The sequence below is a fragment of the Erythrolamprus reginae genome, chromosome 2 (genome assembly GCF_031021105.1).
Source record: "Erythrolamprus reginae isolate rEryReg1 chromosome 2, rEryReg1.hap1, whole genome shotgun sequence".
Lineage (NCBI taxonomy): Eukaryota > Metazoa > Chordata > Lepidosauria > Squamata > Dipsadidae > Erythrolamprus > Erythrolamprus reginae.
Genome location: NC_091951.1, coordinates 92693989 through 92711608, shown reverse-complemented (window position 1 = coordinate 92711608; position 17620 = coordinate 92693989). Strand labels below are relative to the sequence as shown.

Genomic DNA, 17620 nt, shown 5'->3' with positions numbered 1-17620 from the left:
CGCACCAGCCTCATCTGCATTAGGTTCATTTCAAGCACAGAAGAGGGAAATCAAGCCCTTTTACTTGGCCTCTCTTTTTTTTAATTTTGCAATTTAAAATTATCCTCTCCAAAGAATAAAAGAGGCAGCATAGAAAGATCTGTGGAGAATGAGCTTCCACTTCTATTGATTTTGCAGCTTTTGTCATTGTGCCTGTTGGAGAAAGTACCCAGTCTGGGATTGGAATCTTTGTATGTAGTATGCATTAGAACAGAGGTCTTCAAACGTGGCAACTTTAAGACTTGTAAACTTCAATTCCCATAATGGCTAGAGAACTCTGGGAGTTGAAGTTCACAAGTCTTTAAGTTGCCAAGTTTACATTAGAGTTGCCCCTGTATTAGAATGCCCCTGCATTAGAATATATCTTTGAGGGGGGCGGTGGAAAGGTCACTTCTCAGAAGGAAGTTCTTCAGCAAATCTCTCTCTCTCTATATATATAAAAGCGAAAACCACTCATGCATTAATCACGAAATCTCCAAAACTGTAAAGTATACAAACCTGAAATTTGCCAAGTATGTTCCTCTTGGCTTCTAGAGGCTCACTAAGAAAGGACTTTTTGAAATGACTATTGGAGCATAAGTATTTCTTAATTTATTATTAACAAGCTCTGATGCTGAGGAGTTCTACTTCCACTCCCAACCTGAAAAGAAATCTGGTCCAAATGCAAAACACAAGCAGAGGAATTTCAGCTTCGCTATTGTTTTCACAGCAGCAAGCAACTTTACTACAGAACAGTTGAGCCACAATAGCCAGATGAATACCATTGGATGTTGGTAGGCAGAGACAGATCCCCCTGCCTTATTTCTTCTTCAGTTCCGATGAATCTACCGTAACACCAGTTAAAGGAAAAAGAAGCAAAAAAAGCAGAATAAGATTTACAGATGTGATTAGGAAAACACAAGTAAAGGTAGCTGCCTGTTTCTCCCATGGCCAGTTCTATATGGCATGCTCCAGAGTCAGTTCACCTGACAGCCTGGTCATCTCCTAGCCAGACAGTAAAACCAGGAATGTTGTTTACAGGGAGGTCCTGAGCAATTCATCTGAGGGACGAATTGAAAGTCTATGCTATGCAAATAACGTCTTCCTCTGTAAGAGAAACTTAGCTTACCATCTCTCACAAAATAATTTAGTCCCTTTTTAAACTGCTCATTAATTTTTAATCTTTAAATGTCGATTTATCAAGCCCCATCACATAATTCCATAGCGAAGCATGGGTATCAGCTAGTATATTTATATACTTTGCTGTTTTGAATACTTCGTCTTCTGTTTATCTCTGCCAAACTTTCATAACTTACTTTCCAGGCCAATAAACTCATGGTTGAAATTCCAGGTCTATCATACAGGAACTGTTGGAGTTATAAATGAAATTCTCATATGCTGCAGTTCTCCAAATATTGGTGGAAAATTACACCAAATTAGAGAGCAAATAATTACTTGAAGATACAGTATGTCAGAATGACTATTTGAATGTGGGGGAAAAAAATAAATGGCTATTTGGATTCTTAATCTGCACAGCATGATGGTGGTGCTATATTTTTCATATATCATCCGATGAGAGAGACGCTTTATGGAGGTCACCAATTTCAGAGTCTGCTTGATGGAATATATAACAACTCCAAGGACTTCAGATACAGGATTTCCCAACTACACTACCAGAAATTGGTTTAATTAAAAATGCCATGGCTTGAACTTTTGAACTACTGAATGCAGAATGTGTGTTGTGTTGTAGAGTTATGAGCTCTCCGACAGTTCTCCTAAAGGAACCATTCATATAAATATAAATTATATGCACTTAAATAAAAAGGACTGTGATCTCCAAATTTTGTCCTTGTCTGACCCCATTTAATCCAGTAAGAAGGAAATGTATCTATGTATCATATAGACAGATCACGGTGCTAGCCGTCTGTCAATTGAATCACAAACAAGGACTTCACTCCATGAGCAACAACATTGTCAAAATTCTTGGAGTCTGAAGTAAAAGGAGCAGATAATTTTTCATCAAATATTTGAACTTCTGTTTGGGCATGTTGACAAAATGGGCATGCACTAAGCTTTAGGCACACTGTGTTCCCAAAATACAAAGTTTCTGTTCCTCGTATGTAACTCATGATTAGTGATAAAAATGCTGGAAGGGATAGTTTCTTTCTCTTGTGTGGAAGGGCAAAGAGCTGGATGTAATGTCCCCAAAACATACAAGGAGTGAATGAGGCATCATTTGAAACTAGTCGGGGCTCTAGGCCATTTCTTACTTTCTAACATTAAGGAGCTTTTTGTTTTCTAATGAAAAATGCGAAGAGCAAACAAAAATAGCTCAGAGCTACTAAAACCCAATATAAATTAATCAAAGGGGTCTCTTACAGTCATACACAAAGAACTGTTTCTAAAGAGTGGCTAGATCAAGGAGACCTAATTGAAGGTTCAGGAGAGCCAAGAATATGGCTGTATCTATGTACTACTAAATGTGTAGTATCTATGTACTACTAAAACTTTCCTGTTTGTCAGTTGGTCTGTTTGTATTCTTCAGTAGCGCAAACACGGCAATAATTTTTGAACCAAGGTAATTTTAAATCCATTAACTTGCAGAATGAGTTCAAAATCCAGGACCCATTACTCCTGTGGGATTGAAATTTGGCCACTTGTGGCCACTTCACTGCTACCGCTATACATAAACTTATACATCTAAATAAATAAATACTTCCCAGAAACCCACAGGTTGTGTAGTGCAAGGGAAGAAGGGAGAGATGTATCTCTGCCCTCTTTCCCACTTCTCTCTGTGCCCTGCCAATCAGCTGAAAGTGACACTTGACAATAATAATAATAATAATAATAATAATAATAATAATAATAATTTATTAGAGTTGTATGCCGCCCCTCTCCGAAGACACGGAGCGGCTCACAGCAATCACAACAATATACAAATCCAATATTTAAAAAGAAACAAAATATTTTTAAAAACCCATCATTAAAAACCATACAACACAGTCATACCATACATAAACTATATGTGCTCAGGGGTATCTCAGTTACTCCATGACTGACAACAAAGGTGGGTCTTGAGTAACTTACGAAAGGCAAGGAGGGTGGGGGCTGTTCTAATCTCCAGGGGGGAGTTGATTCCAGAGGGCCAGGGCTGCCACAGAGAAGTCTCTTTCCCTGGGGCCCACCAGACGACATTGTTTAGTCGGCGGGACCCAGAGAAAGCCAACTCTGTGGGACCTTATCGGCCGCTGGAATTTGTGCGGCAGAAGTTGGTTCCGAAGGTATTCTGGTCCGATGCCATGTAGGGCTTTATAGATCACTATCAACACTTTGAATTGTGACCGGAAACTGATCGGCAGACAGTGCAAGAGTGTTGACGAAACATGGGCAAATCTAGGGAGCTTCACGATAGCTCTCGCGGCCGCATTCTGCACGATCTGAAGTTTCCAAACACTCTTCAAAGGTAGCCCCATGTAGAGAGCGTTGTCAAACCTCGAGGTGATAAGGGCATGAGCGACTGTGAGCAGTGAGCCCCTGTCCAAATAGGGTTGCAACTGGTGACCAGGCGAACCTGTGCAAATTAAGCAGTCATTGGCTGCTTTGGAACTGCTGGTAAAATTTGAAATCTCTTAATGGAGCTGGGCAGCAAGGAAAGTGCGAGGGAGTGACTTGGTTGCCTGCTATGAGGTAGGGCTGGCTGTAGGGAGGCACATCAGCCGTTGACAGGCAAGCCATGTTGGGATGGGGAGTGGGGCTGCAGTTTTCCTTGCGGTCTGCAGTTTCTTTTGTTCCTTCCCCCACCGGCCCAGCAAAGTGGCATACAGTTCTGTGAATCAGCTAAGGAGGAGAACCAGGAGTCTGCTGTGGATTGTTAGGGGAGGTGAAATGGCAATAGCCTATATTATACATTAAGAAAAAAAGTCTCAATAGATCTTGAGTGGTCTAGTTCATTTATATATATTAACAAAGGATGCTTTCTAAATCTAAGTGTATTCCTCCGTGAAGGTCATATTTCTCTAGCATGTGTCTAAACAATGCACTGTTTTCAGGAAACAAATTGTTCTAATGAAGTATTCTGTCCCTGTTTATTTATTTATTACTGAATTCCCATGTCAAATCTGCCAAGAGCTACAATAAGGAACAAAAATAAAGTGCTTTTTCAGAAGATGAGAGCTATTCAGAAGAAGACCTGACTGATAGATACTAATATATTAGTATGCATGGGATGCTTGAAAATATTTTCCTATCCCTGCGGGGTAAGCCTGTAACTTATTTTTTCCAATATGAAGTAGATACAATTCCTTTCATGTACATCAAAGATACATTCATGGGCTGCCAATGGAAGTTTTCCATCTTACAACTCAAGAATTGTTCAACCATGTAAAAAAAAAATATTCCACCCAGGTCCTCTTTTTAATCCTGTTTGTGTTTTAGATTGTTTCTTTAGGGAATATTAGTTATTGTTATGGAGGAATTCACACTGCAGTCTTTGGTGTTTAACATTAATATTTTTGTTTTTTTAGATTATATATCATAGAATGCATGTCCAACCATTTTTCTCTTTTGTGTGATTTTGGGTAGAATTCATTTGTCTGTCTGTCTGTCCGTCCGTCCGTCCGTCCGTCCGTCCATCCATCCATCTATCCACCTATCCCGCTATCTATCTATTTTTAAAAGGGAATATTAAAAAGTAATACAGGCCAACAAAAACTAAGGCAAAGAAAAGAAAAAGTAAAGAGAAACCGCAGGTCGGGGAGCGGAATAAAAATAAAATTGAAGAAAAAGATGCAAAGAAATAGCTCCCAATCTTCTTCACACAAGTTAAAATTCAATTATAAATTTATATCTTACTCTATGGTTACAACATAACTCTCCTCTTTCTATATAATTTATATTCTAACCATCAAAACCATAAGTTAGTTTCTTGCTGTTTCACACAAATAGTCGTCTGTAAGGAATTTCCAGTTAGTAGATGTAGATGTCTTTGCTCTGATAGAAAAAAATCAATTTAGGCAATTGAGCAACTTTCATCATTTTCACCAACTATTCCTCCATTGTGGATAATGTTGAATCTTTCCATTTTTATGCATACAATAATTCTGCTGCAGTTATTATGTAAAAAACCCAAAGTTTTATGACTTTTTTCAACATTTGTTCATCAGTCCTAAAAGTAAAATATCTAGTCTCACTTTTATTAATTTATTAAACTTTAAAATCCCTTGAATCAGTGTGTGTGTCAGAATCCAGAATTTTTTAGTTGTTTTACACACATGGTGACATACAGTATATCAATAGCACATCACTTTATAAAAATTATCTTTTAGTTTATATCATAATGTAAATTACAATCCTTTCAGCCATATATTTCCCCATTGTTCCCTCTTTATTTTATAACCAACATTTTAATCCATTTTTTACTTGTTCTTCTATTTCAAAATTCAGTAAACTTCTATATATGTTAGCAATTACATGTTTGCACATATTTGTACATATTTCCCATTCCAAACCCAGTTTTACAAGTCTCAAAACCAGAAACTCCTTTATCTACTTTAAATCTTTCTAGTAACTATAAATAAGAGAACAACTGACAACTATGTTCCTTTGCTACAAGTTCTCTTGATTTTATTTGGCATTCTCCTTGACAAATTCTAATATATCCCAATAAGTGACTTGCTTTTGCATATTATTTCCTGCTTATAAAATGCTTTTTGTACTGAAAGCCATGAAAGTGACTTGGGTTTATATCTATTCCATATCCTTAACATGCTATGGCTAACATAATCATTTTTAAAATCCATATTAACCTTGACTTTGTACCACAAAGATCAATACCATCCAAATCTCAAGTCATGCCCTCCCGATTCCAAGAGCTTTTTATTTCTTACCAATACCTACTCTTTCATCCAAACCAAACAACAAACTCCATAATACAACTTCAAATCAGGTAGATTCAGTCATTTTTTGTGTGTAAAATTGTATATTTAACTCATGTTTTTTCTTCCGTCATACAATGTTAGATACATTCTTCTGCCACAGTTTAAATGATGCATCGGTTGTCGAAACAAGTATTGTCCAAAACAAAAACATCATTCAAAGCAAGACTCATTTTTGTCACAGAAATTCTCCCCAGCAATGACATTTGTAGTTTCTTCTATCTTAACATGTTCTTTTCTAATTTCATTCCATGTTTTTCTTCTTTGCCTTAAAAAATATTTTATTTATTCTGTTTGAGTTTTTCTTCTGATATTTTTGTTAATATTGTCTTCTGTTTATTAATTTTGAAACCATTTTTTAATCTACCCATTATTATTTAATTCTATTCAAAGGATTTTCCACCAACAAGTTATTTGCAAAAGCTCTTAACTTATAATTTGCTTTTGAAATCTTTATTTCCATACTCCTCTCATTTTGTCCTATAATTTCTATTCAGTATTTCAAGGAAATAAATAAACAAGAGAAGAGACGGTGGACAGCCCTGTCTTATTTCTTTGTGTATCTAACAGGGTTTTGTTACAGTAGATCTTCAAATAAATCAACTTGCTTGAGAAAATTTCCGGTAGTGGACAATCAAAATGAACTCCACCGCTGACGTTTGCTCTCAAGCAGAAAGATTGGGATGAGACAAATATGGTGGTTTCGGGATCGGTTTGAAAATTGTACATAAGCGAAATACATCAAAATTTAAATGTATTATCAGGCCAGTCTTGGTTAAACATCCTTAGGTTGGAAGAGTGAACAGAAGGATTAATGTCATAAGGAATGCCTTTGTATTGTGTATTAATTTTGATGAGAATATTACATTACCATATTTTTCGGACTGTAAGATGCACTGGAGTATAAGACGCACCTTGGTTTTTGGGGAGGAAAATAGGGGGGAAATCTGCTTACCAGATATTCATCTGGTTAGTGCCCTTAGTCTAGTTAGCTTCAGCACATTATTTTATCCTCTGTTTAGGGCTTATAAAAACCTTTATTTGGAGAGAGCAACAATGAAAGAGCTTGCAAGCTAGTAAGAGCTGGGAACATCGTTAGCACCTGGTTAGGGCTGAAAAGAAACATTCTGAGCAACTTAGACCAATGGGAACCCCCCCCCCCTACAAAGACAGGGTTTGGAAAACATTCTTACAGAGACTAACAATGAAAGAGCTTGCAAGACGGTAAGAGTTGGGAACATAATTAGCACCTGTTTAGGGCTGGAAAGAAACTTACTCAGAGCAAGTTAGAGCAATGAAAAAACCTCTGCAAAAACTTAGGGCTTGGAAAACATTCTTCACAAAGAGAAACAATGAAAGAGCCTGCAAGGTAAAAGCTGGGAGGATCGTTAGCAGCTAGTTAGGGCTGGGGGAAAAAAAGCTACATTCAGAGTATAAGACACACCCAAATTATCAGCCTCTTTTAGAGAGGAAAAAGTGTGTCTTATACTCTGAAAAATACGGTAATGATTAAATGGGGTTTAATTAAATTTAACATCTCATTTTTTTTCTCAGTAGAGATTGGGTAAATCCTTGAAGTCCCTAAACCTTAATATAATTATTTATTAGATTTATATCCCGCCTTTATTTTTGATCGACTTAATGCTCCCATCTTCTGTTTTCTCCACAACAACAACCCTGTGAGGTGGCTTGGGCTGAGATAGAGCATTTGATCTGAAGCTGCCCATCTGGCTTTCATATCTAAAGGAAAAGTCGAAATCACAGCCTCCATTTCCAACAGACAGCCCTAGATTAACCATTGAGTAAAATAAGCATGTCCTTAGAGGACACTAAGGAAATGCCATAATATCCCCCCCCCCCTAATTCTTTCATTACCACTTTTTACTTTGGTCTTTTATCCCCTTAGTATTAGTCCTTTTTTGCTGAGTTGAACTTGAATCTGCATTATTTTTTAAAAAATCCTTTTTATAGTGTCTACATTAAAGTAGGTAGCAGTATTTACTCAACCTTAGTTTGCCTACAGCTTACATAGACTCAAATACAATTAGTAATTAGGCGGGGGAAACATCAAAAGCATCATACTATAAACTAGATTTGGAAGTTGAAAACAAAAGTATTGCTGCCAAAAAAAATCTATCTGGCTGTGTCCAATTAGTGATCAAGAATGAAACACAATAAAAGAATTTTACAGTTATAGTGCCTGAATAGAATTCTCTTTCATTTCCTTTCTTATTCAGTTGTTTAATCTACTGTATTTGCTTCATATTCATCACATTTTTGTCCTCCTTTGCTGTTCCTGTTGAAACAAGGAACAGGAATGTGTCTATGTGTAATTGTGTGCATCTCTATGAATAACAGGGGATAGTTGGTAGATACAAAGGTAGAATCAATCAAGTTTATGAATTGTGTGTTTCATTTTTGTAGGCAATGCATTTTAATTAATAATATTTATTACAATATTTTCCCTTCCTCCTTTCCTTCCTTTACAGGATATGTTTTAAATTTGTGGTTGCCTGCCTGTAAATTTGGTATGAATACATAGGACAATAATTGCACCTATCTTCTTTTCGATATATGTCTTAAATCATATTCTGATCTTCATAAAAAAAGTTTTATGTGAATATATTTGCCACTTTTGTCGTCGCAATTTGTGGGAATTTAGAGCATCTTGACATTCACATATCTGGCTGAAAATTATATAATTTTTGATAGCTACTGGTCTCCCAGATAGATTATCCTTAGGTTTGTGTTCATTGATCCAGTGAGAACCCTGAGTGTAAGACTTGTAAATTCATAGGAAGCGATCCCAGAAATTATTTTATTTTATAAAAGAATTAAATAAAACAATGTGACAAGGTTTGAGGTTTTGCTATTTATATTAATTTTATAAATTTAAGCTGCATGGCACAGTGGTTAGAGTGCAGTACTGCAGGCTACTTCTGCCGGCTGCCGGCTGCCTGCAATTTGGCAGATCGAATCTCACCAGGCTCAAGGTTGACTCAGCCTTCCATCCTTCCGAAGTGGATAAAATGAGGATCCAGATTGTTGGGGGCAATATGTTGACTCTAGGAATATGCATACAGAGGTCTGTAAAAGAACTGTAAACTGGTATATAAGTCTGAGTGCTGTTGTGATTATTTAGTATATTAAACAACTTGCCGAGGCAACTCTGGTCATCTTACAGTCATACGATTAAAATACCATATAAAACAATAAAGAAAAACAATAAATAAGAACCTTATAAATTCAGTTAATCAAGACTGAAGGGAAGAGAGCAAATGGAGAGAAGGTGGGGTCAGACTAACCCGCTTACCACCACCAAGGTGCCACTCTCCTATTGAGGCTGCAGGGCAGTTGGCAGAAACAGGTCTTCAGGTCATTTTGTAAGGGCTTCAATGGAGGATATAGAACTCACATCCCGAGGGGTGGGGGCATTCCAGAAGGCAGGCAGCAGAAGTGGGTTTCTACCAGATCGGACCAGTTCTATAGAACTGCTAGTAACTTGGCGGCCTGGGTCCCTGGAACTGTCAGCAAGCCAGCTCTGCCACACCCAAGCTGGTTCTCAGCAGTGCTGTAGGTGCCACCATCTTATTTTTTGCTGCTATGCATGCACAGAAGCTTATTTTTAGTACTGCGCAGGCGCACCCATCCACACGGTGGGTCCCTGAGCAAACCGGCAGTAGGAGATCCAGAGCCCACCCCTGGCAGGCACCTATGGCAGAAAAGACTCTTCTCTGTATTTCAAAAGTTAATCTAGGTGAGATGGGTGGCAGACAAGTCAAATAACTAAAGAACCATAGGACATAGCTGGAATTCCTTAAATGGTGGGGTCTACAGCACACCTCTTCTGCCAGCACGGGTGGGGCGAGCTCATCCCATTGGAATAAGCCAGTTCCTCAGATAACCTGGACCCATGCGCTGGATGGCTTTATAAATGACAACCAATATGTTGAATCGGACACAGCAGAAGCAATCTGGCAGCCAATGTAGCTTGCAGAACAACAGTATAACATTTCCCCACATTCTTATAGTGGAGACTGAAGATACGTTGGAGGCTTTTTAGTGTAATGGGGTTACTAAAGTTTTTAATCTTAATGATTGGAGAATTTAAACTACCTTCAGAGAAATGCAAGGATGAATGATCGTTGTAGACACTGGATGATGGTTTATTTATTGTCTACTGTTTGGTATTAACTTTCTCTTTTGATTTCAAATAAAGGTATGGACACCATGAGTGAGACAAGTTCCGTCAGCCTCGAAGCCCCAACTGACATCAGTGAGACTTCAGTGGCGACCTCCATCTTACCTCCTTTTGCGTCGGGCCGCAGTCGAGATGAAGCAGATAGTCGCAGTGAGCACAGCTGCAGTGAATCGGGGGGCAGCGGTTCCTCCTTTGAAGAATTGGACATGGAAGGCAACGGTGATGGAATGTCAGGTCTGTCATGTGACCTGGGTTCTGCAGAAGACCGAGACACCGCCCAAGTCAAGTGGACCAAGGAGCCTCTTGCCCCAGAAGAAAAAAGGGGTGAAGAATAAAATTATCTGTTTACTTACGTTTTTAGGGACTGAGAAGAGAAACTTCTAATAGTTCTTGATTCTTTTCCGTCCAGCCAAAAAAAAAAAAAGGTTACTGATCCATATTGAGAGCTTGATACATTTTGTCTGCAAACAAATATTCGGAGGGTAATATAAAGGAGAGGAAATTATATTCAGTAGAACGATGAATATAATCACATTTTATAGCCAGACTTAAGGAAGTGTTCTGCAATAGGAAATTGAAAGTGAGGTGGGATGCAGTCCTGAGTTTGGTGTGAACCAGCAAATATAAAATTTTACGTAGGCTACCCACAGTCATAGCATCTTTTAAATTCTTCCTGCACCCTATCTTGTTTGACCCCCTGATTGGTTGCTTTTCTCTAACATGCACATTCGATTTGGTGCTACATCTTTTAAAACCAAAGAACTGTAGCCCTTATTATTGAAAAAGAATAGTGCAGACTTTCTTACGTGTCTTTATCATAAATGCAGCATACAACTTCTTATTCTAATACCGTAGCACCTTTGGAAAGGTAATGGATTATGTGCAGGTTAGTGGAATCCCAATTAGTCTCATGTTTCTGCTCCATTTCCCTCTGTCATTGGTGCCATTTTTCTCTCTCTTTTGGTTTCCATGATATAAATAAACCAAGCTCTTGATATTGAATATCTTTGGGAACCAAATTCCTTCTCTAGTTTCTTACAGGAAAGTGTCCATGAGAAAGAAAAATCCATCACTGTTACAATTAACGGAACCCTTTTTTTTGCAGTCTCATGAATCAGACTATTGAGAATGAGGAATTGCAAAGTAAGCCATTGATCAGTAGATGACCCAGTTGCCTGAGCCACTACTATTACTTCACGACTGTGATGCAGTAGTAACTGAATGTAGGAAAAGATCAATCTGTTCAGTGCTGTTCAGAAGACTCAGGTACTATAGTAACCATAGAGAATTTGAGCCAGTGTTTGAACCGCAGCTGAAAGTTATTATATATTATGACTTGGCGAAGTTGAGTTCTTCCAATGTGATTCCAAAGCACCTCTTGCATTAGGATAAAATGACAGTGTTTATCATTTTGCACTGGCAATAATTTTGAATGCTCGGTTGGAACAAAGAGATCTCCATAAAGATGGTATTCTGAAGTATTGAACCAAATTTGTCACTCCTGAATCTCTAGTAAAGCTCTTCTACTGAGGAATCAATAGCTGGAAAATGTGGCAATTGTTGGAATCATCGCAGTTTTATTATTGTAGCTTGAGGAAGCATTGAGACATCAGGTTGAAGAAAATATTAATTTCTGCATAATAGGAATAAAGTATTAAAATATTTTGCTCCTCTTCAGTACTTCTTGGTTCTCTTGCTTGCATCCTCTTACTAGAGATTGATGGCCAGTTCTATTTCTTAACGAGTTTGTGTCCACAAAGTAGGTAGAGGAGTTCAAAATTTAGCCACCTTCAGATCTACCTTGCTCTGTGCATTGACTTAGCCTGGGAGGATAATTAATGGAATGCAGTGTTAGAATAGTCTGTTTTGAGCTTTGTGATCCATAAGGCCATTTAGTTCCCTCTCCCCAAGCAATCACAATTGATTCCTTTTTTGTGTGTGCTGTAAAGTCTCAGTTCCCAGTTTAGCTTTTTATTTCCTGATGCTTAAATCTATATTCATATGTTCCGAATTCTGATTTAATGTAACATACCAAATCAGTACTGTGCATCAGAAGCTTGGAGTGTAACATGGAATTATTTGAATGAATATCTTCCATTTTAGCCTCATTTTAGTTTCATTTGTGCCGGTCTCCTATGCATTCCCAGTTCCTCAGACATGCTTGAATGTCTAGTGCTTATATGCCTGTTCATATATGTAGTCTAGCTACAGATTTTGTGCTCCTGATTAAGGCTAAATTGGACATCAGACAACACCATTTATGCCCTTTCTGTGTTTTTCCTATGTATCCTATAAACACTATCAAACAGGGAAACAGTGAAATGAGGAGGCGGCATATAGTTATTAGTATGCTATGTCTACCCCCAGAGTTAATTTGACCTTCCTTCCTTCCTTCCTTCCTTCCTTCCTTCCTTCCTTCCTTCCTTCCTTCCTCCCTCCCTCCCTCCCTCCCTCCCTCCCTTTCTCCCTCCCTTCCTTTCTCCCTCCCTCCCTTCCTCCCTCCCTCCCTGCAATATATCAGTATCAAAGTATTCTACTGGATTATGATGTTTCATTTAGGTTTGTGCAAACATTCTAGTATCTTCTTTTATTCTTCTGGACCATGCCAATCTGGACATTTAAGAGTTGGTTCAGCAACTTTATGGTTGTAAATTTTCAGGGCATGCTCAAACTAATTCTAGAAAATTTACTTCCAGAAAAAACACTTCCGACTTCTGGGAGTTTTCCTACTTCCAGGAAAACTGCTGGACCACTCCTGGAAGCTGCCAAATCTGTGTGGTTTGGAGCAAGGATAGGACCATTCCTCCAACCATCCTGTCTTTGGAACAATTTGAACAATTCCTAGTTTTGTTGTGAAGTGTATGGATTTATCTCATATATTTGTGGATACACATCCTCATATGGGTATTCATATATTCATATGGGTATTCATATATGCATATTCATATATGTTTATAATCTGCAAGCATGAGGCACATGTGCGCATTTGTTTGCAGTAATGCCATATAAAGTCACCATTCTGCACGTGCCAATACACATACCTTCTTTTCTTGGAGCACACATTAATGTGCTGTTTATTTGTTAACCATGTTTTATAGATATAGACAAGATGTTCAAGGAAGATACATGCAGTAATTAAACCTTGTTTCTTATTGTAGAGGCTGTTTTGCACCCCTGGACACTAGCCTGTTGGAAAGAAAAACTAGTCGCCTGGACAAATTCCATAGCAGGGGAATGTCTAAGTTAGGAAACTGCTTCTCTGATTTTCCCAGTTTTTCACCAACAGGAAATACAGTAAGACTGATCAAAAATAGAATGAAAATCTTCCAGCAGCAAATCCCTCATGTACCTCCTAAAATACCCTGTGATTAATGAATCAGAATGCTTTCTTTGCCTACCTGAACTATTTAGAGGCTCAGGTGCAAATGTTTCATGGGACAGTTTTCTTATGGCCCAAAGAAAACAGGTATCTCATATATCTTTTATGATAGCACAGATAAATGACACCCCCACCCCTCCTATTCTTCTTTTCTCTAACGCTAAGCTTTGGAAAAGCTTCTGTCTTGCCCTGGAAGTTAACAAGCAATATGAAATTGTTTGGAATGTTTGAAGGCATTGTGAAACATGAGGGAAAGGTGCAAAGTCACTGGGCATGCCATGTGATGGGATGAGGAACTGGGCATGAATTACTGTGAGAAATGACCCTCATGCTGAGGATGGCAGAGTGGAAGCAGTTCCCCATTTGTTCGATGTCGGTTGGATCTTCCGATTTAACAAGACAGACAACACAAGAGTTCTGGTTGCTTTAATACTGTCAGAGAATAACAGCACCTTAATCAATCAGATGGATGAAGTTGGCACATTGTTTGCTTGCCATGACTCGGACCAAGAGCAGGGAAAACTGGCCAGTTACTGCTTCTAGTCATAATCAACATTATTTGGAGTTGGCCATGGAAGTTTTACTTTCTATAAAGACTTACTGTTGTGATTTCTTGAGGTAGAAACCTAATGTTTTTCTGGGTTTCTCTTGAGGTAAAAACCTTCTTGAGGTAAAAACCTAATGTTTTTCTGGGTTTCTCTCAGCACTCCCTGTTTTGGCTCAGGGGAGGGAGGGCGAGGCTGCTATTGGCAGTGACTGGGTTTTGGTTAGTGATCATTACTGAATGACTAGCCTTTTGTAGAATTTCAAGTGGCAGAGTAGAATTGTTAGAAATATTGGTTACCGTCCCTTGGACCAAACTTTAGACCGATTATTCTAGTGTTCAAGAAGCAAAATCCTATCTGGTAACATATTCCATATTTTGCTTCGGGAATTATGTCATACGATTGCGTGTTTCCCAGGCTTGCTCGGGGCATTACTGGAATTAGTTCATTTTAAGGCATTTGTCTGGCAGGCAGCTTTAAGGTGTTCTTCTTATTCTGTGCTACACTTCTCTTTCTCTTGTTTAACACTTGCTGTGCTTGTGGAAATACTGTGACAGGGAGGAATACATCCAAGCATCTCAAAAATAAGTAATGTTTAATCTCTTGTTCTAAGCACAGCTGTCTCTCATGGCAGAAAAAAAGAGACTGTAATCTACAACTGATACAAAATGTAGTACTTCAAAATGAACATATTTGAAGAAAATGATGCTGACAGATAAAGAAGTCCTGCTATGATTCTAATTTTATTACTGCCTGTTGAGAAATTTCAGAGTTGAAGGCATGCAGCTTTTCTGACATCTTCCTTTTTTTAGCCCAAATATCATCTATGGTGAGCATCTCATTTTCATTGCCACCTCTGTGTTCTGAAAGATCAGTAGCACCTGATTAAAAGCCTGCTGATACTTATAGAAGTCTCTCATTAATAAGGTTGAGGTTATGATGAAGAGTAAGAATAATCTGGGCATATAGAAAACTAAACATGAGTGAATGTGGAACAAGATTTTAGATAATATAGAATGCAGCACATTCTTCCCATGGCTTAAGCTAGTATCCATGTACTCAAAATTATTAAGAGCATTGAAACATTTGATTCAAATTAACCACCTTAAAGTTTTGGAGTTACTTCTATTTTCTACTGTCCTTTACTTTAAAAAAATCCATTTGTTTTTTCTGCTTCTGTATCCCAATATGTTTTTGGACCTAAATATCTAGATAAAACCGTTTTATTCAAGAAAAAAATTCAGAGTGCTCCCTGTATATCTCTGCTGTTCTCACATAGGACTAATTTGTGTACATCTAGATAGGGCATCATTCCATGACAACATATCTCTTGAACCAACTGTTGGCAGAAAGAATAGGTCTGAATTGTTATTTCTCATCCATACATGTTCTTTGTTGAAGCATTGTTTCATAGGCACACCAACATTAAGCCATAGAGCTGTCCAAAGTTCTGAATCCACCCATTAAAACATACAAAGTACCTATTGCTTAAGGGAGATAATGCATTTCTTATGGCTGTAGAACTTGCATGTAAACAGGTAAACTGGAAGAGGTATTACATCTGGATCTTAACCTTGCAGATTATCCTTCAGCCAGTAATTTGCACTGTAAAACGATAAGGAATGACAGCTTAGAGCTTGTTAATTATTAAAATACAAGCTGAGCTGCGAGAGAGGTTTGCTTATTAGTTTGGTCCTGAAGTGAAAATTTTTGTTCTGTTATATATTTAATCACTATTTTGGTATAATGTACAAGGCTTAAAATGATCTATGTGCCAGACTGATTAAAATCTAGGTGTTGGGTAAGCAGGGCTGTGTGTGGGTGGAGGGTAAATCCTTGTTAAAATTAAAAGTGGCTCATAAAAAAACAAGCCATTGTCCTCCGTATTTTGTCCATGCTCCATACCAGCAAAACAGCGAGAAGCCTCATGGGATGAGTGAAGTGGTACCTGCCTCACAGTTTGTAAATCCTGAAGTATTAAATTATTCTTGCAACTAAAATAGACACCAAACCAAGATACCTAGATTGGGGAGTTGTAGGTTTCTCGCATTTCAAGATTTAACATAGAATGATTTTATTCTGTTACAAAAGATATCAAAAAGCAGAAACACGTTGCCTGGTGGGTGCAGCAGTATCTTGTTCGCTTGCCACCGGTATACTATCATCATGATGACTAGCAGTCATCTACAGCTGTGTTTCTGCAACTTTGAGATGTGTGGGGCCAAAGAATCCCCACCCATCCACCCATAGGCAACATCTCAAAAGTTTCCAAGATTGAAAAACACTAATCTAGAGTAATGGGCATGAGCTAGATTTTTGGAGAGAAGGGAAGGGGGTGTCTCAATTTGGGAACAATTATATAAATGAGTGAATTTGCCTTACATAGGTGCCTAGGAGCACTGTTTCCTGTTTTTCTGCAGTGATGAGGTTGATGGGAGTGGAGGTGTCAGAGAAGTGTAGTGGAAGTTTGGTTTTAATCTTAATTAAACATTTTATTTATCTATTGCATGGCTTCCACTGCCACATGAGCTGAAAATGATGGGAAACTGGCAGTAGCTGTCAAAGTGAGGTTTGGGGACTTACATTGGTCCCCATCCCCCAACACATGCTGTATTCATCCATTTAACCTTCCTTATATTTTTGAATTAGACAAATGATCTAGGATGCCTAGTGTTGCTTACTTTGGTAGCAACTCATTTACCAAAGTCTTAACCTAATGTGTAAGTTAAGGCATATTACTGAAGAACCCAATGTACAATTTTGTGCTGTTACTTCATGAAGAAAATCTGACAGCATTTAGACTGAACGAATGCCTGGCTCCACCTAATTAGTTATTGTGGTTATTGACAATTGTATGTCCAGGAGAAGCACTGAAATTGTAATCTGCTGCACATTTATTTGGAAGTAAATCTCACTAACAATAGTAAATTATAAGTAGTTTGGGATGCCAAGAGATTTACAAAGATTAAGTTTTATGTTCTATTTTGTTAGGATTTTGGTTGTCATAATTGAAAGTACTATCTGTAGTGATCAAAGAATGAGGGATGTAAGACTGTGACCCTAGCAAAATGATACCATACTGCAACAGTCCACAATTATGTAGTTTTCCTTGTAATTCTCTGACACAATCTCTTTTCCAGGTAATATATCAATTTTATAAGGCTTGGTTAAAGCAATAAATTTATGAGCATGTAGTGGTTAAGGTATAGGGTAGAGCCTCAGTGGTGCAGTAGTTAAAGTGCAGTACTGCAAGCTACTTTTGCTGATCACCAGCTGCCAGATGTTTGGCAGATCGAATTTCAGTAGGCTCAAGGTTGACTCAGCCTTCCATCCTTCCAAGGTCAATAAAATGAGGCCCCAGATTGTTGGAGGCAAAATGCTTACTCTGTGTAAACCGCTTAGAGAGGGCTGTAAAGCACTGTGAAGCGGCATATAAATCTAAACGCTAAATCTAAATGCTATTGATTCCAGGAAGGCCTAGATTCAGCTCCATCTTCATCCAGGAAAACTTGCTGAGTGAATTCAGGTCACTCTCAGCCTAGTT

At 38.1% G+C, this 17620-nt stretch overlaps 1 protein-coding gene across 5 annotated transcripts in view; it reads left to right on the top strand.

Moving 5' to 3' along the window:
* The window catches only part of TEX264 (testis expressed 264, ER-phagy receptor), a 207614-nt gene extending 195363 nt beyond the window's left edge, over window positions 1–12251 (top strand). For all 5 annotated transcript variants that reach the window (XM_070738718.1, XM_070738723.1, XM_070738719.1 and 2 more), the window contains one exon: window positions 10171–12251. In XM_070738718.1, the coding sequence (XP_070594819.1) occupies window positions 10171–10487 (317 nt within the window). In that variant the 3' untranslated portion in view covers window positions 10488–12251. The remainder of the gene's footprint in view (window positions 1–10170) is intronic.
* The last annotated feature ends 5369 nt before the right edge of the window (window positions 12252–17620 follow it).